Source organism: Notothenia rossii (genome assembly GCF_949606895.1).
Source record: "Notothenia rossii genome assembly, chromosome: 2".
In the NCBI taxonomy this organism is placed as follows: Eukaryota; Metazoa; Chordata; class Actinopteri; order Perciformes; family Nototheniidae; genus Notothenia; species Notothenia rossii.
In genome coordinates this window covers 16,961,382-16,984,569 of record NC_136904.1, presented here as the reverse complement: position 1 = coordinate 16,984,569, position 23,188 = coordinate 16,961,382, and the positions used below count along the sequence as shown (strand labels likewise).

At 40.5% G+C, this 23,188-nt stretch overlaps 1 protein-coding gene across 2 annotated transcripts in view; it reads left to right on the top strand.

Moving 5' to 3' along the window:
• Positions 1-22,785, top strand: part of prtga (protogenin homolog a (Gallus gallus)) — a 37,631-nt gene extending 14,846 nt beyond the window's left edge. For both annotated transcript variants that reach the window (XM_079666557.1, XM_079666556.1), the window contains exons 3-19: positions 453-597; positions 735-868; positions 1,379-1,675; positions 1,772-1,931; positions 2,288-2,535; positions 3,871-4,035; positions 4,966-5,271; positions 6,417-6,605; positions 12,417-12,512; positions 12,962-13,148; positions 14,047-14,174; positions 14,288-14,458; positions 15,868-16,047; positions 16,166-16,289; positions 16,378-16,519; positions 16,800-16,895; positions 17,544-22,785. In XM_079666557.1, coding sequence (XP_079522683.1) covers positions 453-597; positions 735-868; positions 1,379-1,675; positions 1,772-1,931; positions 2,288-2,535; positions 3,871-4,035; positions 4,966-5,271; positions 6,417-6,605; positions 12,417-12,512; positions 12,962-13,148; positions 14,047-14,174; positions 14,288-14,458; positions 15,868-16,047; positions 16,166-16,289; positions 16,378-16,519; positions 16,800-16,895; positions 17,544-17,972 — 3,197 coding nt within the window. In that variant the 3' untranslated portion in view covers positions 17,973-22,785. The remainder of the gene's footprint in view (positions 1-452; positions 598-734; positions 869-1,378; positions 1,676-1,771; positions 1,932-2,287; positions 2,536-3,870; positions 4,036-4,965; positions 5,272-6,416; positions 6,606-12,416; positions 12,513-12,961; positions 13,149-14,046; positions 14,175-14,287; positions 14,459-15,867; positions 16,048-16,165; positions 16,290-16,377; positions 16,520-16,799; positions 16,896-17,543) is intronic.
• The last annotated feature ends 403 nt before the right edge of the window (positions 22,786-23,188 follow it).

Genomic DNA, 23,188 nt, shown 5'->3' with positions numbered 1-23,188 from the left:
AACATTGTGGGCAGTTGAGCAGGGCTTTTGACTGATGTTCTTGGATGTTCTAGGTCTTGGGTGATTTGTTATGTGCTTTAGTTTTATGTCAAACATGATTTGTGGGAAACGCATGGAGTGAAATACAACACCGGCTTTCACAACACCTCAAGGGAAAATAGTTTGCTTTGACCTTTTCTAGGAAAGCTTCCACGTAGGCTAAAAGATAAAAACATGAAAACTCTCGTGGTTGCACGGAGGAATTGGACCGTACAAAAGTTTTGTGTCTTTTTAGAAACTAGGCCACTTGTCTTTTTATTGCGATAAAGTAAATGTTCAACCTGAAGAGAGCTGAAGAGAATTTGATATATGAAGCTGCGCTACTTCCCTCACACTGAAAGACAGTGCCATCTCATTCTGAGACTATAAGATGAAGGAAAAAACATTAAAGTCGTCTCTTTGTTCTTCTGCAGGTATCTCAGCTTTTACAATCCAGCCGACGTCCATCGCGGTGACTGAAGGCTCAGTCGCCAGGTTTGCCTGCAAAATCAGTGCCCACCCTCCTTGCATCATCACTTGGGAGTTCAATCGGGTCTCGTTACCCCTTGCTACAGAGAGGTAAGCACTGTTCTCAGTTTCATACTTCATGGTGTACTGTTTTACTTACATGAAACATAATCTGTGACCATTATCATCCATTATGAGTTTTTATGAATGTTTGATGTGTCATTTCTCCAATGCTGAATCCTATCCAGAATCACCGTCCTGCCCAGTGGTGTGCTTCAGATCCACGGGGTGCAGCGGAAAGATGCTGGAAACTATCGGTGTATCGCCGCCAACATCGCCAGCCGCCGCCGAAGCATAGAGGCCTCCCTCACTGTCACCCCAGGTCTGTCAGCTGGTCTACATTAATGTCTTTAAGATGTCAGGAAATTGTGAAAAATGTCCATCCCAAAGTGATGTTTTTAAAAGTCTTGTATTGTCACCCCAAAACATTAGTTTTCAGTTGAATATGATATAAAACTGAGAAAAACAGGAAACATCCTTGTCAAGAAGATGTTGGTGTTTTAGTGTGACTGCAGATGGAAATTCATTTATAGCTAAATCTGGCATTAATATTCTTCTCTTTTTTGATTTTTTTCATGCACAGTCCTTGTAATAAAATAAAGTCTACAAATAATAATAAACAAAGTTTAAAATTAGCAGATATGAACTCATACTTCAAAATCACAGTAAGGTTACAGTGTCTGCCTCTCAAGCAGTTGTGGTCAACAGTTTGTTGAAAGGCTTATTTGTTAACTAAAGTGTTAGCACAGAGAGAGCATGTCCACTTGAATCTGTGATACCAATCCCATCAGATCACATTCACTAAACCTGCCCCCCCCCCTCCCTCTCACAGCCCCCAGGCCCCCGCTTCCCCATAGGCCGCGCATTATCGTCGGGCCACAGAACATTTCAGTGTCGCTGCACCAGAATGCCATCCTGGAGTGCATGGCCACAGGCAATCCCCGACCCATCCTCTCCTGGAGCCGAGCGGACAGCAAGTCTATTGACGTTTACAGCACCAAAGTGTTGGGAAATGGCAACCTCATCATCACCGACATCAAGCCCCAGCATGGAGGCGTCTATATGTGCAGAGCCACCACTCCTGGCACGCGAAACTTCACAGTCTCTTCAGCCAACATCACCGTGTTAGGTAAAGACATACCGCAGTTTGGCTGTGTATGTTTTTTGATTGAAAATGTGGAGTTAAAATGTTAAATATATTTTCATTAATGTTCTTTTTCTAAAGCACCCCCTTCCTTGGTTGAGTGGCCGGAGAGCCTGACCCGTCCACGAGCCGGCACCGCCCGCTTCGTGTGTCAAGCGGAAGGAGTTCCAACGCCTCAAATCACTTGGTTCAAGAACGGAGAGAAAGTTCACTCTAACGGTCGATTCAAGATGTACAACAGGTGACTCCCCCTTCCATTTAAGAGAACACCCGTTCATATTTAAACAAGCGTGCGTCTGTATTTAAAGAGATAATGAAAACAGGAAACCAGACTAATTTTACCCTACCATAAAATGCTCATTTAACAGTCTTTGTTGTTCAGTTTAAAACAATATAAATAAATAATGCACTACTTTCCTTACAGTAGAAAGGAAACTGAATAATTTACATTAGGGCAAGAAGGATTTAACATGGTGTAGTTATTCAACTGTCAGTGCTTGTTAAAGGTAATTATAGAATGATAACCCACTGCTAAACAAGCCTCAGGATATGACCATGTGTGCATAATCTTAATCTGTGTGTTTCTGTGTCTCATAGCAAACTGGTCATCAACCAGATCATCCCTGAGGACGATGCCATCTATCAGTGCCAGGCAGAGAACGAGCAGGGGTCGGTCCTCTCCATGGCCAGGCTCATCGTGGTGATGTCTGAAGACCGGCCCAGTGCTCCCAGGAATATCCGAGCTGACACCGTGTCGAGCTCCGCGATCCTTCTGGCGTGGGACAGGCCTCAGTTCAACGCAGATAAAGTTATTGCTTACTCAGTGCACTACATGAAGGCTGAAGGTGAGTGGTGTGCAAACAAACAAGAGACAACAGGAATTAGATTTGCAATGTCTTTTTGTCACATAGGGATATTATCTCTATTGTACAGCACTTTTTTGTTTTTGCACTAAATGTGTAAATTCAGACTATCTCCAGTTTAAATCCTGAGAGAAAAACTGTTTAGGAAGTTCAATTCTGCCACTTCCTATCTAGAAAATATATAGTGGGACCTTTCGGTTTTTTATTAACACCATGTTGGTGGGATAATGGAAAAGAAAGAAAAAGGAAATATATTTTTCTAGAATAAAGCCGAACAACTGCTTTTCTTGAGAAACAGGAACATTCCTTTATGGACTGTGGCCCTGTGGAGTTTCAAGATGCAGGGTCCCTTCCTTTTGGCTGCTAAAATGCAGGATGCACACACAACTATTCATTAAAGCACAAGGGTTGTATTGTGGAAGCAGAAAAGCCTTAAAGCCTTTCAGCCTTCCTGGGAACCCTTGCTGTGGACAACAAGAGTCACATTCAAACAATGCAACATTCGAGGAAAAAAAATCAGCTTGCTCATTCAAGCACTACACTTAATTATAATGGCCCTCACTTCCATTGGGGAGCTGAAATGTACAGAAAAGAACACCTGCCGGATTCTGTTGGGGATAATGAGGTCAACATAAAAAGAACAAGTTGAACAAATTCCCTCCATTTTACTCTTGAATTAGTGGCATCCGTCCGGAGTTTTTCTGCACTTGATTTAGATTTAGTGACACAATCTTCTTGGTCCCGGTCACAAAGAATGGCTGTTCATTGAGATTGACAGAGTATCTGACAGTACGCTCTGCACCTGAGGTGACAGAAAACCCAGCAGTAAATGGAGGCTCTTATGAAAGGAGGAACTAATTAGTCTGTGTGATGAAGTGTCTAAAAGTGTGTATTCTGTGAGGACCGTTAGAGGGAGTGAATTGGACAGGAAGGCAGACTTTGTTACACTTTTCTGAGAGGCTTAGTGGGGCATCCAGAATACAGAGACTTTTTTTTTTGCGCAAGTACCTTGTTTACAAAGTCAGAAATCAGACCATGTCTTTTCTTACCCTGGGAAGAAAATACATCTTTGTGTGAATGTTCTAATCTGCTTTAATTAAATACATATTCCACAATAGGTCATTTATAAAAACTGCTACAAGTAAACATGGAAATGAATGTTCAAAAACTGCTCCAGGAAGTGATGACTGTTGATATAAGATATTTTGTTATTGCGTGATTATGATTTTGTTCCGTACCAACAACAGCAGTTGTCATCAGAAGCACTATTGATTGTGTTTATATAAGTCTCCTTTAACGATGTTATAATTGGTCCAGGACTAAACAACGAGGAATATCAAGTTGTGATTGGAAACGATACAACTCGCTACATTATTGATGACCTGGAGCCGGCTCGCAACTACACTTTCTACGTGGTGGCCTACATGCCCATGGGAGCCAGCCGCATGTCGGACAACGTGTTCCAGCACACACTCGAGGACGGTGAGGCATACACTCAGTGAAGGTCACTAACACTAGAATACCGATCAGAAGTAAAACATGTATAGAGAGTGAGGTGGGCAGATAAAGGACAAACGGCCATTATCGATCTACAGAGACCATGTTATTCCATTGGGAGCTCAGAGGATGTTTGTTTATAACATATTGTAGGTGCTGTAAATGAGCTTGCTTATTGATGTAGAGATAAACTCATTATTTGAACAGTGTGTGTACATGTATGTGTGTGTGCCTACTTACACAAGCTCCAATGCATACATCTAATGCCTTGTGAGTGATTTTGAATTCCATGAAAACCTGATTTGTTCATGACCTGTGGGTCAAAGGCTGCCCTGTGTCTGTCTACATGACTGAAGTTATGAAATGATTTTACATAGCAGGCAGGGCAAGCTGGAGGTCAGCCTAAATAGGTGCTCTGGTTAGACGATTAAATCAAGTTATAATCAGGGTAAAACATTTCTTTTTTTACATGCAAGAACCTTTTGTAACCTCGTGAAAATATGACTTAAAATGATCTTGCATCATATTCTGAAATGTGATTACCAACTGTAGCCACCATGAGTAACTGAGGTTCATTTCTGGCCCACTGATTGGACTAATGCCATGAAACAGCCCTGCATTGATTCGCAAGAAATTGAATAAGACACATAATTTGTATTGGTGCACATAATTATATTGTCTCAGGGCTCACTGTATATCTTGGGGTGGCCTCTGAATGTATATGGTTATAACAATTCATTCAAGAGTGATCTAGTGTGTTTGGTAAAAGCTGTAGCCACTGAACCTCATCTCCAAGAGTGCCTTTTCCGAGCCATGAAAACCCTTCAGAAGAAACAGCTATTCACAACATGGGGAATAGAAGGGAGGACTTCAGTTTTTTTTTGGTCCTAATGTCCCTGTCTTTTCGCTCCACAGTTCCCCTCCGTGCTCCTGAGCTCAGCCTCACCAGCCGCAGTCCCATGGACATCCAGGTGTCTTGGCAGCCGCTTCCAGACAAGCTGAGTCGTGGCCGAGTCTCCGCCTACCGTTTGTCCTACCGCACCAGTGCTGAGAGCACGGTGTCACAGCTGGAGCTACCTGGAGAGAAGACGCAGCACCTCCTGGAGAACCTGCAGTCCGACACCATCTACCTGCTGCGAATCGTTGCTGCCACCAGCATCGGGTGGGGGGAGCAGTCCGCCTGGACGTCCCACCGCACTCCGAAGCTATCGAGTGCTCGAGGTAACACATTTCTGCCATACAGCCTTCATGGTGTATTAAAGATGAGGGAACTGTTGTCATATCCACGATTTCAAACATGCAGACTGAAAGTTTAGCATCATTGTTAATGATCACTAAACATTTATCTTCCGCTTAAAGGCACAGTTCAGCCCAAAATCAGAGGGACATTTTCTTTCTCTCACCTGAAATGCTATTTATCAATCATTATTCTTGATGTGAGGTTCCGAGTGTTAGAGATATCGACAAAGAGATTATTTTCAATATAATGGAACAAGATGGCATCCGCGTTTTGGTGAAATCATAACGTAGTTACTTGAGATAATCCACATACATTGTTGAGAGCAGTTCATGTTGGAACAATATTCTATCAATCACCTTTTCATGAAAAAAGGCTTGTACTTATTTCGGCGTTGTTTAGTTGAAACAAAAAAAGCAACTCTCATTAAAACTATGTAGACTGATAACCGGCACAGAGGAAAAATTGATATTTCAGATTTTGGGGTGGATGGTTCCTTTAAACCTTAAGACCGAATCAAGATAAAAACGTGCTCTAATAATCTTGTTAAGGCCTTGCGTTTGTTACTCTGTGACCTTTGCCCTGCACTGTCAGTAGCATTGGAGGGGTTTCAGTCATGGGTCATAAAAGGAGCGACTCAGGTCTCTGGGTGGGACACAGTGTATGGTTGTTAGAGCCACATCTGAAGCTTTGAGGTGGGGGACGGGAGGATTTGTTTTTCCTGCCCTTCTCTTTCTCTCTCTGTTTCAAGTCCCAAAGACTTCTATTGGTAAACTCCATTCCCCTCATTCCTAAAATAAAAAGGTGTGAAATGACTCCCCTGACAGCTCGGTGGGTTGACTCAACTCTGCTTTGAGTGTGAAACACTTGGTAAAGCATCAGATGGTAGTTTCACTTTTCAAAGAAAACTCCCATGTGCCTCACAAAAACACTGGAAACAACTCCGTGAAGAGATTCCAGTTGTACAAGTTCCTGTTTTCTGAAAAGCTTCAGCGATAAGATGCACCTATCAGAACGATGTCTATGAATCACATCTGTTTCTGGATCAATGACTGTTTCTTTTTTTTCTTTGTAGGACTGTTATCCATCACACAATAACTAAAAAAATTTTTCTTTATCTTGTCTTTAGTTCCCATGGCTCCTGAGCTGCATTTAGAGCCTTTAAACTGCACCACTATCCTGGCGCGCTGGCAGCTGTCTCCCAGGAACTCAGCTAGTGTTCAAGGCTACAAGCTCTTCTACCACGAAGAGAGCCAGTCAGAGAGGGCGCCGCTTCAGCTTCGCGCCTTGGATAATACTTACACCATCGGAGGCCTCGGTGAGTTTTTGGTTCAGATCATTTGAGTTACCTGCTGCCACTGTGGTACCTGGTATCCATGCTGAAACTCACAATGCTTTTCATTTCCAATCAAGCCACCAATTAGTTTAGAAATACCTGAATAGTGTCCACCATGATGTCTTTAAATGTTGTTGTTTTGTCACTCCAAAAGCCAAATATATTACACTTAAAATGATGTAAAACAGAGAAAAGAAGGGAATATATCTCCCTAATAGGGAGACAAAAAAAAGTACTTAAAAAAAACTGTTCAACCATTAATCTATTATCAAAATATTTGGGGATAAGTCAAGGTAGTTCTACATTATAGTTGCTCATTAGGGAGCTAAAGTAATCCTCTTTACATCTTAGAACATGTGAGGTCATGTGAAATAATTTGAAAGAATATGAGCGTGCAGCCACATATTTATAATTGTACATTTATTTGCGACACTTTTTAATTAAAAATATCTTAACGGTCATTTGAAATTGTTTAAGCAGGTTAAATAGTTTTGGGTGGTTCAACAAGCATCAGTGGCATCTATTGATGACGGCTAAGCATATAAGTGATTAGTTGGTTGTAGAGGAGATCCGTGAAACAGAACGGCATCACATCCCACTTCCATGACCTCCCAACCTCTGGGCCGGACTTTAGAGTGTGTGCCTATTCAGCAGCTGCTGGATGGTGTTCTGGACATATCACAGCTCTTTTGGCTTTTAGGTCAGATTCATTTTGGATTTTTTTTGTTTGAGAGAGGAGAGGGGGCTCAGGCCAACGCAGTGGACAACTGACCATCTGTGGCGAGGGGTCAACCAGGTGGTCAGCAGCTGACTTGTAAATCAGGAAGCTTGTGCTAGAACGGGATCAGAAAGAAAGAAAGATGAATAGGCACTAAAAATGACTTTGGGTGTTAACTCTAACCGCTGCAGGCATTTAGTTAGTTAGATATTTCATGTTATGGGTTAAACACCAAAATGATAAATACACCCACAATGAACCTCTACTCCTGTTGCTTCTACTAAGGATAAGGACATTAATGAATAATGAACACTAATACTGATACAATCAGAATAACTACTTAACTTACTTAGCTAAATATAAACACCTGGGATGCAGGTTTGATAATGGATCATTTTCAGAAAGAAAAAACGGACTGTTTAATTTGTGTTTTGCTTATTAAATGTAATTATATTTTATATTATTGTCATAGCTGTTTTATTGACGTGTATATTCGGGAAAGATCTGCCGCTCTTAAAAGTTCCCCCTACTCTTTATCATCCCACTGATCTGAATGTTTCAAAGTGCTTGGAGGAAGATGAAGCTGCTGATAAATATAAAGCCAAAAATAAATGAGCAATACCAAAAATAGAGCTTCAGCTGAATAAAAAGAATCATCTTTTTGTTCCTCTTCCATAAAGGAGCTTTGCAGGGCTGCTGTGTTGAAGAGAGGAAAGCTGTTTAGTGGAGGCAGATTTATTATGTGTTTTATGACTGCTTTGAGCTGCGTTGCTGGAGGAGCATTGACATCAAAGACTCTCATTGTGTTTGGCTTTGAGAACCACAAAGACAGTTTATTAGCTAAGACCTAAAGGAAATGCAGCCTCTCACTGATCGAGCTGTAGGCCTAACAATGAGCACGTCTTGTGAGCTCACTATCTTGCAGCTCTGAGATTTCTTTCTCATGAATTAGTTGTAGGACTGTGCACAAGCATGTGACCTCCTGTGTGGCAACACATCCTTCATCAGAAAACCCCGCAGAGCTGTGAGGAACCCGACGAAATGGCTTTAACACTTTTACAAATGACTTCTTCCTTCTTAAAGACATCACTTTTTCATATGTTTAATATTGTTCCAAGCTGCAGCATAATATATGCAATAGGCTGTTTTGAAATTGATCAAAAATATTTAAGCAATTAATAAACTAATGACATACAAGAAGATGCATATAAGTCCACGCTACTCTGACAGTAGCACAAATAGAGAATACTCAGTCTTTTAAGTTTTAAAGCAACATTTACTGTTTCTAAAGTGTGTTAACATTCACGAACATTAGCCACCCTAAGCTGCTGGTCCTACAAGACAAAGTTAAGGCTGTAGAAGCAAAACCACTGTGTTAGGAATAATGCGAATGTAGCGAGTGCAAGCATTTAAGCCAGGGTACATTTGATTACTTATGAGTTTCACTTCTCATGTACAAGAGGTAGAGTATGTCATTTCTTGTAATCAAACGTTATATAGTCTTAAAGGTAGTCAGGTGATGAGTTGGTCCCCCCCTAGATCTTTAGTATTACAAGTTTTAAACATAATACTTCAACAATAATTTTACTACTTCAAAATGAATGCATAATGTTATTGTCTCTGATCATCTAGAAATGTAGATATTTAATCACAAAGTAACACCTGACCTGGATGTAAAGAGCATGGTCAGGGCTTTGGTTTGAAGGGAAACTACATTAATGACCAGGAATTAAGATTTGAAGCTACATATGCTCAAAAAAAGAGTCCATATGTTGTGTCCTTGAGACAACAAAATGCTGACCGTAGAGCTTTCTCAGCAAGTTATTGCTTTGCAAATTAAATCTGCTTGTACTGTAAATGACATTTCCTATATTCCAGCAGTGGACATGCCTTCTTTTTCCAATAACATTGATTTCCGAGCTGTCAGCGGTGGATGCTGCAGACGGAGCTGTGTGTTCAGCCGCAGAAGAACATGCTTCGAGCTGGCTGTAAATTATCACTTATGACCAATGCAGATGATTGAAAGCACACCCTGAGAGACAGGAATGTGTTTGAGAGGCTCCAGTTGGGTATAAATGACATGGTGATGTGACCTTTCCTCGCGTGTGTAGCCTCTGCTTGGCTCAAGAGAAGAATATCTAGACGGCTTGTAGTCGAGGCTTAAATACCTCTCATACCTGTTGGCACCATGCCGCGCTGTGTGCACAACTGTAGATTTATCTCTTAGCTGCAGGCCATCTTCTTGTCCATTCCTTTTATTAGACACAAGGCAAAGCGTGCTTCGTGTGATAACTAGATTTCTATGCTGACCATCATTTTAAAAGGTCATTTTGTGCTTAACTTGTGTGTGTCAGTAGTTGATTTGTGTGAGTAAGGGCACAAGAGAGAAGGGGAGGACAGAGAGGGAGATGATAGATGCTGGTGTGAGGGTTCATGCAGGAGTTGACATTTATGGCCCCTGTTCAGGCCTGGCCTGGGGGGCCTTTCGCAGGGCAGAACAAAAACCTCAGGGGCCAACAGGATCTGCATTTTGGCTGTAAAAAAAGGGGGGTGACCACAAATGGCTAAAATATGCCCTTTAATACAAACAGCATAATTTATGGGAGTGAGGCCACGTGAGATGTATCCCAGTGGGAAGGTCGGAAACATTTCTTCTCTCAAGGAATGGCAACTCGAGCAGAACGCCGCACTCTAAGAATAAAATGTGAGGTAACGCAGCCACAATTATATTTTGTAATACGGATTCACTGCTTTACAAAGTAGAGAGGTAGAAACAATAAGAAGATGAAATGAAATTTAGTTTTATTTTGATTGCGAAGTTGTCATTTTAGTTTATTTTTATCCAGCAATAATGCCAAACAGGGCTATCTTCATGCTTCAAAATGTGATAGTTTTCTTCTTTTCTGCGTTTTATGACCGTGTAAAGTAAATGTTATTTAGTTTGGAACATTCAAAAATATTTGAATTAAATAATTAGTGGTGAACTTTAGACATTTAAAAAAAATTATTTGCCAAATAAGCGTTAGTTGCTGCCTTAATATCAGGATTTTTTCAGAAAAGCACAGTATGTTTGATTATTAATGACAACTATTTAGCTATCTGTGGTAGAGAGGGTATTCACATAACGGTTATGTTAAGAGCTTCAGGTGTCAGGTCCATTGCGAGTGAACGTCAAACCTGCCCTCTGAGTTTTCTCTTATCAGGACTCAGTGTCATCACCTATCAAGTGGCATTTTATTTTGACTCTAGGTGTTTCCCTGTTTTTCCACTCACTTCCTCTGCTTGACCCTCCCCCCTCAGAGAGAGCCCTGTCCCCCCTCCTTTTGCAGGATTTAGCTTGCCCAGATTCCATGTCAAAGGTCGTGGCCCAGATGTCAGCTTCCCCCCTCGCAGAGCTACTCTCTCGCATAATTACGGCAGGCCCATTGTACTGTGGGGCTGGGTAGAGGTGCATACTTTGTGCATGCTTCTCTTTAGAGGTGGTGGACACTGAGGCATCACAAACAGGGCGGAAAACACAGGATAACAAGGTGGACAAAAAGCCTCCTGGTTGTGTTTATCTCTTGCAATGAGAAAAAAAAGTAATCAACAGAAAAGATGTTCATTTCAAACCAGTCTTGGTATTATGTAACTCTTCCGGAAATTCAATATGGATTTCATGATTGTTGATTTCAGTGTTCATATTTACATTTGACTCCTAATTGTCATTGAATATAGCTAAATAGTTTTCAGGAGGGAGAAAAAAAGGAGGCTCTTCTCATATTGCACACCCGTGACCTCAGATTCTTTCAGAGTTTAATCTCGGCCTGACCTGCTGGCCCTGGTCTGGCTCTAGTGAAGCTCCTCAGGGCAGCATGGGGGTGCACCACTCCACCCCTCCTAAACTTCTCTTACCTCCATGGACACACATTCATCTCCTGTGGTCCTGTGGGACTCTTCTCAAAAGCCTCCAAAATGTTTTATAAAGAAATAGAAGTTTGTTTTAGTGATAGGACAAACTTTTATAAAAGTAATAGAAGCCAGATCATTGCCAGCAAAATGCTCTTGGTCATATTGGAGTTAATATCTATTTAGGGGCTTAAGTTAAAACACAGAGACAACTAAGAACACAACATTAAAGTAATTTGAACTTCTTCTGAACAAAAACATACATAAAAAATCACAATGACGAGAATGCCAGGTGGTCCCACTGTTACCTATTTAAAACTTCCTAACAAACATCGAAGTCCTCAGGTCAGAAATGCTCTACATTTATTTTTTGAGCATAAATAGCATTTTCTTTTTTCACATATACACAACTTCCAAACAAACTGTGACCAAACATTTGAGAAACATTCATTAAAGAGGCAGGGGTTCACTGTGCTTTTATTTTACATATATGGCTCACAAAATCAATATCACATGCAAAAATTGAAATTAGACCCTGCTAATTATTCTTTTAGGGGTAAGAGGGACATTTGGTCAGATGGCTTTTGTTCATCGAGGCTCTTCAGGGTCACCGAGGCCTGAAACTATTGTTGACCGTCAGCAAAGCCCTTCCCATGGGATTTTGTCCGTCGATGTGACCCCCAGATTCTGGACCTGAATAGGAGTGGCCACTGACCACTGACCAGCAGGCCTGACTGGGGCAAAGAAGGGGCTTTTCTGATGTTATCAAAAGACTTGGGGGTGACAGGGTGATGGATAGTGGAGCTCCTCTGTTCTGCTGCCCTGAGCACTGCAGAAACTGACCAAAGGACTCACGTCACAGAGCATCTGTCACAATGCCCTCACCTCTGGTTCCCACCACACCATTAGACCAGAAACCCTCACTGGCCCCACACCCACACGGCCCAGGCCTCTTTCATGTATCACCCTGCTTCCTGTTAGCTGGACGAATCACGTTGTCATCTGCCGTGGTGTTGTGGTCCATGGTGAAAAATGAAGTGTTGTTGAGAATACTTCTCTATAGATGTTTCCTGAAGTCCAGATCTAAGACTGCATATTTACTGATGTATTTTACAGCTAAACTTTACATTCTCTGTGGTTGTTATGATTATTAAGACATTTTTCTTTCTTTCTTTCTCTAAATATAGACCCAAGGAAGAAGTACCATGTGAAGCTTCTGGCTTATAATTTTGTCGGAGAAGGCTACCAGGCTGACCAGACTGTCAGCACCACTGGATGTGTCTGTAAGTTGCAAAAGTGTGACAATAACATTAGATTGCATATAAGGACCGTTGACCTGTCATTTACTTTTTAAATACGGAGGGATGGGTGGTAATATTCTTATTCTTATTCCTAAAATATAAGTCATATATAATATGAGAGTAAAACTTAAATATTATTCTCTACGGTTGAAGTGTTTAAACTATAAGAAACAAAAGACAAAAATGAGGTTATGTCTCAGACTTTAATGGCATACATTTGCAAGAGATAAAAACTGAATCTTCCTCAAAATGTATCTCAGATAATAAATAACAACTGAAATGTTGGACATTTCCTGAATACTTGCCCCCTCCCCACTCTCTGTAATTTATTTATTTTGTACCTACAATGGCCCTTGTTCACCGCTATAGAAGCATGTTGGTGTCTCTTGTATTGCAACAGTAAATAACTTTACCCTCAATGTGTCTCGTAGCTGTCAGAGATCGCCTGGTGCCTCCTCCACCTCCTCCACACAACGTCTACATCAAGAGCAACAGCTCCAGCTCGGTGTTTCTGCGCTGGGGTCGACCAGCCTTCACCTCCAGCCAAACCATCAACTACACCGTGCGCTGCAACCCAGTAGGCCTGCAGAACGCCTCGCTGGTGCTCTACCTGCAGACGTAAGAATTCACTAACAACACAGGCAGTTTTTTTATCATTGTGTTGATGATAAATGTGTCAACTTTTAAATAATTAGTACAGTTTGGGACAAGCACATTCGAAGGGACAATGCTCTCTGTTTAGAGCGTTTCAGTGATAGTGAATACTGATTTAAAACACATGTTACTGTGTGCTTGGTCTATCTTAATGTATGATGAGATGACTTAGTCTCACGCTGCAGTTCTGCTCTTATCTTAACACCTTATTGTCAATAAGTTGTCCTACCACAACCTCAGCTGTGCCATATCAGAAACACTTAAAACACTTAAAACTTAACAACATAAATACTTTTTTTCAAACTTGTTGGGGAGAGTCTTTTGGTCACTTTAAACTCTCAGTGGTGTCTTTTCCCACAGTCAGCACAGCTCCATACCACCATCTGCTGGACAAGACTTTTTATTATCAGACTATTTCAAAAGTCAAAACTGATTACATAATTATGTAGATCATTGTGACTGACTATATAATAAAATACAAATAGCTGGGAAAGTCATCATTTGTTGTGTTATTATTTGTTTATGGTGTCATCATAGTACAGCCCCTTAGACCCAGTAGGACTTAAGTGTCGCCAATGAAACCCATTAAATCCACAATGATTGATCCAATGGCTATAACAACACAACATTGTGCATTATATCATATCAGGTTTTACATTTTAGAGAAGTGGCTTGAAGATGTTAAGGTTTCCTATGATACATGCTATATTTCTGGTTTCCACTGGGGTTTTTAGTAAACAGAAAGGAATACATGTTTAACAGTGTCATTTAAACTCACATTTAAGCAGTTAAAATGTTTATAAAGTAATAATAGATCATTAGTGTTAAGAGTTAAAAGTCTCTGATTTTCTTTTTCCTACAGGAATGTGCAGAACCTCCTGGTGAGAGATCTGGAGCCCAACACCAAGTATGAATTTGCCATCCGCCTCCACATCGACCAGCTGTCCAGCCCCTGGAGCCCTGTGGTCTATCAGAGCACTTTACCTGACGGTGAGCACAAAATGATCAAACATTTCAAACCTATTTATTATAGCTAGGAGTTTGTTACTGCTGCTGCTGCTGCATGGTATTGTTATTTGACCTTGCTCCTTACACACACACAGCTCCAACTCTGCCTCCTTCCAACGTGAAAGTGACTCTGATAGAAGAGGACACAGCGCTGGTTTCATGGAAAAATCCAGATGAACCCAATGTAGCTGTGACACATTACACCATCCTCTACGCCTCCAGAAACGCCTGGTTAGCTGGGGAATGGCAAGTGCTGCAGAGAGAAGGTAAGGATGAGTGTGGTGATAGATGTTGAGAGAAAGAGGTTATACATGTTTGCAGGGGAAGGGGGGGACCACAAAGACTTCCTCCTGTCCCGCACAAATGATCCATTGGAAATCAGTAACTCATTTTATCCTCCAGTCTTTGCCAGGACAGGTTAGGCTCAATGCTTTTGTCTTACTGATAAAAGACCGGTTTGTAGGTTTAATGTGATTACTACAAAGACTTTGATTTACCTTCTTATTGACACTTTTCAGTTACAGTACAGTTTGTGAAATCAGTCGAAATTGAGTCAAACATAAATGTATTAAATTAATAGAAATAGGATGCATGTTTTATAAGATTAAGAAAATAAAGTTAATGTGAAAAGTTTCAAACAAAAAAACCTAACCAAATACAAAATGAAACAATACATTCCCCGTGTTTGCACCAACCAAAAAGCAAAGTGAGAACTCAACCAATCCACTCAGTCACAGGCACCATAAAGATGTCGGTGTGTCTGATGTGTGAGGCGGTTTAGGTGTCTCAAGGCAGATGACCTCAGGAAACAAAAAAAAAGACACACACACAATTCCCTTTGCTTCTAGTGAAGGGGTCAAAAGTGAAGCCGTTCACAAAGCCTTCAGCTCAGCCAAGCCCCCCCATCACCTCAAACTGAACCCCCACCCGCGGCCTCTGATGGGACCCTGGTCGTGCTGGATAAGGGAATGTGTATGGCCCTGACCCCCTGCTCTTCTCTCACATAGCACCTCTCAGCCATCAGGATTGTTTTTGTGTTTGTCTTTCTCTGCAGCACAAAGTCCTGTTGTTCCCCACTCACTGAAACAGGCATCTGCACGTATCTTGATAGTAACATATTGGAGTAACAAATAATCAATATTCTTTTCAAAAAAACGTTTTAACTACATTTAGACATTAAAGGAATAGTTATGCATTTTGGGAAATGTAAATGTGCTCCTTACTTTCTGCAATTTGTCAGTTACCTTTGTCTGATAGCTTAAGGTACTTTTCAGATTACACATTTTCATAACTTTACTTTCCAGAAAAAAACGATTTTTTTTTCTAATTTTTCATTTAAATATAAAACAAAAACTGTTATCTTGCTTCAAATGGAAAAAGCATCGTCACAGTGCTGAATATGTCACAGTGTGATATTAGTAAGGAGGATCTGAGTACTTCTTCCCCCACTGTGTGTGAGTGGCATCAATATTCTTATCTTTCTCTGGTCAAGAAAGCAAATAAACACGTTTCAAATTGTTGAACTATTCCTTTCAGTATAACCATGAAATGAAGTTAACACCCAACTGCTGTCTGTAGCAATAATCACAAGTAAATAGTTTAAAAAGCAAAATCCCCCTTTTTCCACAATATATTCAAAATGTGCAGTTAAACACCAGTTAAATCTCACCAACAGGAACCATCACCATGGCCCTGCTGGAGAAATTGAAGCCTGGTCAGATTTACTTTGTGAAAGTTTCTGCCTCCAACAACATGGGCGATGGTCCGTTCTCTCAGACTGTGGAGCTGAAGGTCCTGGCAGATCTGTCCTCGGGTCACGATCCCCGGCTCTCTCGTGGCAACACACACTCCACAGGTCAGTACCATTAACATCAACCGGAGAGAATCCCTTTATATATTTTCTATAAGTTTCTTTCTGAATGCAATTTGGAAAAGGATTGATATTCTGACAATGTTCCCTTTAACTCTCACAGCCTTTTCTGATGGTTTCTACCACCTGGACCAAAAGTCAATGACAGGAATCACTGTGGGAGTCTGCATCGCTCTCATCTGCATCATCATCTGTGCCTTCATCATCGTCTGCAGAGGCAAAAAAAGGTACTTAGACTGTCCGAACACATATTGTTAAACAGCAGATGCCCAGTGTATTCTCTGTTTGTACTGACATCATGTTTTCTTCCTCCAGGAAATTCTCAGCATTTAAAGCGTACAGAGAAGGAGCGGGCACATCTGCCCCAGCTGCAGGACAGCTGGGCTCTGAGGGACAAACAGAGAGCGCTGATGTCAGCGTGCCGATGCTGAGTCCAAACCACTTCATCGATGCCAAGGTACTTCACACTCAGACACACACACTCACTGAAAGACTGGAAAAGCTCTGGATGTAGTATTTTTTGGGGCCCTAGAGCAGTTTTGGAAATATTAACACATCTTTTGGAAACATTACAATGTTTGTAAGGATATTATTAATTATACTACCTGATGATATAATATATAGTTGCAAGAGTATCACTTGATCATATTCATTTTACAGTAAAGTACTGGATATGGCTTGTGCTTTTTCAAACTTACTATATTTACCAAGTTTACTTATATATTTTTCACTTTTAGGGTGGAACAAATCTCATTATCAATTCTCTCGGCCCTGTTCAGCCAAGCACTGAGAAGAAAGAGAAATGGTTTTCCTTCAGCAGTAATGCCAAAAAGGTCAGTACAGTACTGCAGGTAAGATTTGAAAAGAGGACTCTTGCTTGGTTAATTGTCATCAGCAACTTGTAGCAAAATCGATACGAACAATTCATTGCTTTGTAAATTACAATTTGCATATGGTTAAAAAACAAATCAGACCCAAACCTCAGCTTAAACCTAAACACTACTATTTGCTTGTTTGTCTTTGTTTGGGTAACAGTCGGCCTGGGACTTAGATATAAGACCTTTTTACTTCCCATTTGACTAGGGCTGTAACAAATGATGTTTTATTATTGATAAATCTCCAGATTAATGTCTGGATTCATTGTTAGGTTTAAAATAGGGAAAAATGTCCATTCACTTTCGAAAATTCCAAGGTCAAGTTTTCAAACGTCTTGTTTGGTCAGTCCAAAAACCAAAGACGTTCTGTTAAATATGGCATAAAACAGAGAAAGCAGTAACTCTCCAGATTTGAGAGGCTGAAAGCAGCATTTCATGCCATTTTTGCATGAAAAACTACTTTAAGATGAATCTATAGACTAAATGATTTCCAATTATTTTTGTTTTAATCGATTTATAGACGTAGTAAACCTATTGTTGCAGTTTTACAACAGAGCCATAAACACTCCGACACTCAGACTAATCATCACTTCCTCTGTGCTGCAGAGTGTGAGACCCGCCTCCTACCAGCCAGGCTCCACCTTGCTGACCTATGAAGAGGAGCTGAACCTGTCTCCAGATCAGCCCGACGCCATGCAGGCAATGCGCTGGTCGCCCGGGGACTCAGAGGGCTCCTCCAGCAGCGAGGGCAGCCACGCAACCGGCGACTCGGGCCGTTACTCTCATGACGAGACGGAGATGACCAACCTCTCGTCTGGGGCTAGCAGCAGCCGCCCGTCTCTGTCCGTGGAGGACAGCGGAGACTCGGAGGACAGCAGAGGCTCGGACTGCAGCGCAAAAGAGTCAGGCGATGTGGTGGAGGAAAGTCTGCCTGACCTGAAGTTCATGGAGTCTGTCGACAATGGCTGCTGTCACCATGAAGCAAAGAACAGCTCTCAGGATGCACTTTCTCTCCAGGGGCCTGAGTGTGTGTGAGTGTGAGAATGTGTGCGAGAATGTGTGAGGGTGTGAAGGCAGTCGTACACTTGCAAAAAGTCAAACTGCAGTGAAGTACAAAAACTACTGAGCAGAGCACATCCTAGAGAGTTAGAGGAAACGATCAACACCACTCCTGTGTCTGGTAGACAAGCTTAGGTTAGCACAAGGATTAGAAGCAGGATTCTATAACACATAGGTTTGAGCAAGCTCTCTGATTGGTCAATAGGCGTGTTTGATTCCACGATCAAACTCTCAAAGTATCCAGTGGCCTACACACGCCACTAGCCTACCGAAACTACTTCCACGAGCCTACATCGTGTGGTTTCCATAGCGACGTTTAGCGACACACAGCCGTTACACTGTTATACATTGTCTCTCGTTGGAAATCGGTAGCTACAAAATGTCAGATTTTAAAGTTAATTTTGATTTGTTGGGGGGCCTCAGTATTGATGAATGGTTGGACACGGACACAGACCACAAAACCAACGAAAGATTTGTGGCTGTTTCAACTGACGAGTTGAGTGCGTTGGAAAAAAGTCGCAATGAAAAGAGTACATTGGCGTCAACTACCTGGGCTGTCAAATGTCTCAAAGCGTTCTTAAAAACCCAGGAGAAAATGGTGGATTTCAGAACAGTGTCCAAACCGGAGCTGAACAGCTTACTGTACTATCGTTACCATGGGAACTATTTTCTAGGAACTACTTTCTGACGGAGATTAACTCAAGCAGAAAGCGTAGGTTTGGGAGCAAATTAGCCCACATTATGAAATTATTTTACGATATTGTTGATTACAATGATAGTTTGTGTGATAGAATCGCAATCATACACTTGAGGCCGTTCTTGAACGTCATTATTGGTACGACAGTACTGCGGCAGGACCGAGGCGCTTGTATGATTGCTTAATTCAGGGGGCTCTGGCTCTGCGTAAAAAGAACAAAATCCACCTTCCAACACCTTTAATATCCCAAATTAACACTTAGTTGTGAAGTGTGAAAACATCAAGCTATGGTTTTATAGGAGGTCTTGTGTTTAGCTATGGTCGAGACCAGCTTTCTGGAGTCTACCCATCGGGAAGCCTTCGTAAAGCGACAATTTGTAGTTTTTCACTTCAGTTTTTGCAGAGAAATTGTTTAGCTTTAGAGGTGCTGGTAGGTGGATTTTGTTACCTATGGACACATCCAGGCTAGCTGTTTACCCCTGTTTACAGTCTTTGTGCTAAGTTAAGTGAATTGGCTGCCGGCTGATGTCAAACTAATACTTTTAACTATCCTTCAGTTATTCGTTGCAGTTATTCTTTATTGCAAGTGTACCGCAGGCCTGAATGTAAGCGAGAGAGAGATGTGTAAAAAAACAAGGAGAGAAATCTTTTTTTACTTTCATCCTCTGTAGGTCCAACACAGTGAACAGAATGCCGACAAATGCCTTTTCCAGTATAAAATGTTGGCAGGGATGGGTCACATGATTTCTTTTACTTTCAATGAATGTCTTTTTTTTATTTTCTCTTTTTTGTGTGTATGTTTTTTTTTTTTGATCTCACCCACCATGAATGTTTAAAAAGATTGTAAAAAATGTGGCACAACATGACATTTCTGACATTATTTAAGAGAGTTTATCACTGGAGCGAAAGGAAAGCGTGAATCCTTTTCACTGATTATCTACCTCGGTTTACCTCCGTGTAAACTTCCACTGTATATTTAATAACTACTTATACCAACGTTATGTGATGTGCTGCTTCGGTTACATTGCATTTAATACTTCCTGATGACTTTCCTCCTGATTGTCATCCCACTTTAGTTTTTTCAATTGATTTTGTCCGGATTTTGCTGGATGGTGAGGGCAGCTCTCTCCTCTCGCTCCACCTGTTGTGTGGCCTGAAGGATAGAAACACACACAGTTTGTTATTTATCCCCTCAGGTGTTGCTGAGGCATTGAGCCAGTATTAATAGTTTGTATTTTGTCCATTATTGAGTAATGGTATGAAAAGACAATGAATATCTCCTTTTTGTTTCCTTTGTGCAGCTGCCCTCGCTATTCCTGTTTTATACTACCTCGATTACGAATTTATTTGATTGTTTTCCTAAACTCAGGGAACAAAGTTTAGTACATTTGAAAAGTCATGTAGTGTTACAGGCTTAACTGACAGGGTATCTTCTCAGTACTAAACCGTTTGAGTGTGTATTTGCCTAATAGAAAATGCTATGAATGTATCCCCCAGACATTGTGCGCTAGTAGCTCAAATGTTAAAAAGCCCCATATGTAGTTTCTCCTCAGGTCCTATAACGTCTGTTTGTTTTGTTTTTACAACAGACTCTTCAGTTTATTGACTTCTTCCTTTTGATTAGTGTAAAGATTCACACCAGAAGTGCTTACAGTGGCGTGTCGGTTCAGAAAAGCTTTATGATTGGCCTTAAGGTGGGAAAGCCTCCCTCAGAAGTGGAAACCAAATATTTTTCTTTCGTGAGGATTCAACACGTGAAGAATGATTGTAGTAAAAGCAGTCTTTAATCAGAGATGAAAGTGAAGAATTGAATGAACACCATAAAACTATATTTTTATTAGAAGATAATGTTCCACGGAGTTCACATTGTAGAATTTTCCAAGTAGTCTTTTTGTTTTGTTGTAGAGTAGATAAAGATTAGCACTTGTCTGCCAAGTAGTTTTGTATTATCGTCCAATATGCAGCGGTGAGTGTGACGCTAGAACCCAAAGAGTTGTTTGCTACCTCTGTTTATTTTAGTCTCTCAACTAATCTCTGGCAGAAGGTTACTGAGGAATGTAAAATAATCGAAACACGTTAGACCAAAGATGAGACGCGGCCACTGAGATCAGTTTTGAGTTCCTCAAACAAAGCCTTGCACATTAGTGGCCTTGATCCGCGACAAAAAGAGTGAAGAGAGTCGCGGGTTAAAACTCCGAGGAAGTGCCTGCAGGACACTCAGACACTCGAGTGACAATTATTAATCATTTTGCGCACAAACCAAATTATCCTGCCGCAGTGTTCCTCCAAAACTGTTGCAAACAGATGTCTGTAAATTGTAGGGGCGAAATGATTAAATACAATATATTATATTGAGTAGTGTCTGTGTTGCAACAGTGCAGTTTTGTGTAAATGTGCACCCAGTGATTGAAAGATTAGTAAAAACATGTTGTATTTAGAAGATTTCCTCACATAGGACATACATAAAGTCATTTATCTCAACCCAAAATACATGTGAGGTATTTAAATGTTTGCCTTTTGAGTTAATACTAAAGATACTTTGATCATCTTTAAAGATATCTTAGTTTAAATCATAAGTGACTGGTCAGTGGGTGCAGCTTTGTTTTCACATTCTGTATTTTAATCAGAGAGATTCTGCGGAGGATTCAATCATGGGAAATGTACGGGATGAAGAGTGACACAATCAGTTTACCTTTCTTTTGGAAAAGCAAACAATACAAACCAAAGATTGTTTTTAAAGGTCACCGTTGTATATTGGCATATTGAGAGAGATCTGTTGAAGCATCCTATCTTTGTGTGAAAGTTGTCATTTTCAGTGTCCTCGTACTCATTTAATAACACAAAAATGTGTTCTACTTGGGGATTTCAGGATGAAAACCTTTCCATTATTCATCTTTTATTTCCAAAAATTAAGTTATCCTCTTTTTTTAACACTTTTTATTATTCAAAGTTAAAGAAGAATACACATTTCCCTTTGTAATTGAACCATACTGTATTCATATGTCCTGTGTTATTAGAGCTTTAAGAGCTAGATCCAGAATCTGAAACCAGTCCTCATGCTTATAACTCTCAACCCAAAATGTTCAAGAGATGTTGTGGAGCTGTGATAAGATACTGAACTGCTTCACAAAGACACTGTTTATGTTTTTAACTCAGGATACTCACACACACACACACACACACACACACACACACACACACACACACACACACACACACACACACACACACACACACACACACACACACACACACACACACACACACACACACACTATTGGATGCAGATTCTAAATTGGGCTCTTCATAGTTCAAACAGGTACAGAAGTGTTACCTCAGGTTTTTATTTTTCAAATTCTTGTGATAAGTGCAAATACAATTGACTTGGGTCATTCATATGTGTAAGATAAAAGATGTAATGTGTGAGATATGGCAAGAATTTTAGTTTAAAACAGTTGAAAAATGAACATATACAGAATGTAAAGAGAATTGAGTGTTGACGTTGTGTCAAAGACTTCTGTCATGTTGCAGAAATGTACTTTCTCTCTGTTCCGTCCTGTCTTGTATTACCACTTGTCCCTCTAGAGGCGATTGTGAGTCACTGTAGCGTCCAGTCTAGCATCAGTCCAACATGTGAAGACGTAGTTCAGAAGACGTGGGTCTATGGCCAGCTTTTACACATTGCATCTTTAAGATCGTCCCACAAATGACCTGAGATGTTGTTCTGTTCATCGCATGAATGTTGTTATGTTCGAGTTATGTTCCTGTCCGAATGAGCGAATTCAAAGGGATAAAACACACTCTTGTTTTTCCTTTTAGCAGTAATATTGTTTAAATAATGTGAGGTAGAGCGCTGCGGGTCATTTACAGTCAAACTCAGGGGAACCTGCAGCTGCTCCGCCTCAAAGAGAAAACTGGTTTTCAAGTCTTGAAAATGGAATGTACCTTTTTGTAATGATTATGTTTCATGATATTTTATGTTAATGTTTTGTTTTACTTGTCAGATCATCTTTGTCAGCAAAACCACTTGCAAGTTGGTTTTTGCCAAAATATGTTAAGTTAGGAGATTTAAGACAGCTGGTAATTATGTATAAGTCTGATTCTCAATTTAAATAAAAGTATAAAAAATGTCATTTGTCTACAATTGTTTTGATTGAACGCTTTCATATTCAAACAAACATGCATTAGCTTTGACTACAGTATATCTCTACAGGTATGATATGTTATCAGATCATTGTATACATTTTATTGATAATTCTTACACACTTTTAGGTAAGTAAGGTATTTAATACAGGACTTTAACCTTTTAAGTATTTCCATGTCCTGGTATTTCTGCTTCTGCACCGCGCTATATGATATTAGTTTCTTTAAGATAATAGTATAAATTAAATGCATAATCCTTTGTGTTAAGATATAATCATTAAATGATTATAGGAAAAGATGAAATGTGTTAATTGTTTCATGAAAATCCCAAACTTGCAGGCAGTAGTTTATC